The sequence below is a fragment of the Fonticula alba genome (assembly GCF_000388065.1).
Source record: "Fonticula alba strain ATCC 38817 unplaced genomic scaffold supercont2.3, whole genome shotgun sequence".
Classification (NCBI taxonomy): Eukaryota; order Rotosphaerida; family Fonticulaceae; genus Fonticula; species Fonticula alba.
This window is the reverse complement of record NW_009242973.1, coordinates 142284-142795: the sequence shown is the minus strand read 5'-3', so window position 1 is coordinate 142795 and position 512 is coordinate 142284. Positions and strand designations below refer to the sequence as shown.

The 512-nt window shown below is 61.9% G+C and overlaps 1 protein-coding gene across 1 annotated transcript in view; it reads right to left on the bottom strand.

Moving 5' to 3' along the window:
- Window positions 1–478, bottom strand: part of H696_01846 (hypothetical protein) — a gene marked incomplete at both ends in the record, with an annotated part of 4744 nt that extends 4266 nt beyond the window's left edge. The window contains one exon of the mRNA XM_009495747.1: window positions 104–478. Coding sequence (XP_009494022.1) covers window positions 104–478 — 375 coding nt within the window. The remainder of the gene's footprint in view (window positions 1–103) is intronic.
- Window positions 479–512: the final 34 nt, after the last annotated feature.

Here is a 512-nt window from a genome sequence, read left to right as displayed (position 1 = left end):
CGCCGGCAAGCCGGCCACATGGCCCCAGGCACACAGCGGGAGCCGCCGGGGAAGGCAAAAAGGACCCGGCCGCCCGCAGGCAAGCCCCAGGGGGATGGCGCACCTCGGCCGACACGCCGAAGAAGCGACCCCCGGCGAGGTCCGGGCTGGGGGTGGCGATGAGGTTGCGGATCTCCTTGTCGATCAGGTGGGACGGCAGGGTGCTGAGGTTCATGTAGCGGCCCAGGTCGGCCATGTTGTTGATGTGGACGATCTTCTGGTAGAACTTCTTGCTGATGAAGAAGCCGACGAACTTCATCAGGAGCGTGTGCCACATGGTGGGCTTGACGATGAACAGGTACTTGAGGTTCTTCTTGTACCGGCGATCCAGGGTCCGGTAGGCCTGGAGGAGCCAGTTCATGGACGGCCGGTGGCGCATGCCCTCGTAGAAGAGGACGATGACGTAGTCGTTCTCGACAACCTTGTCCATCTTGACCATCATGTAGCTGTGTGTGTGTGTGTGTGTGTGTGTG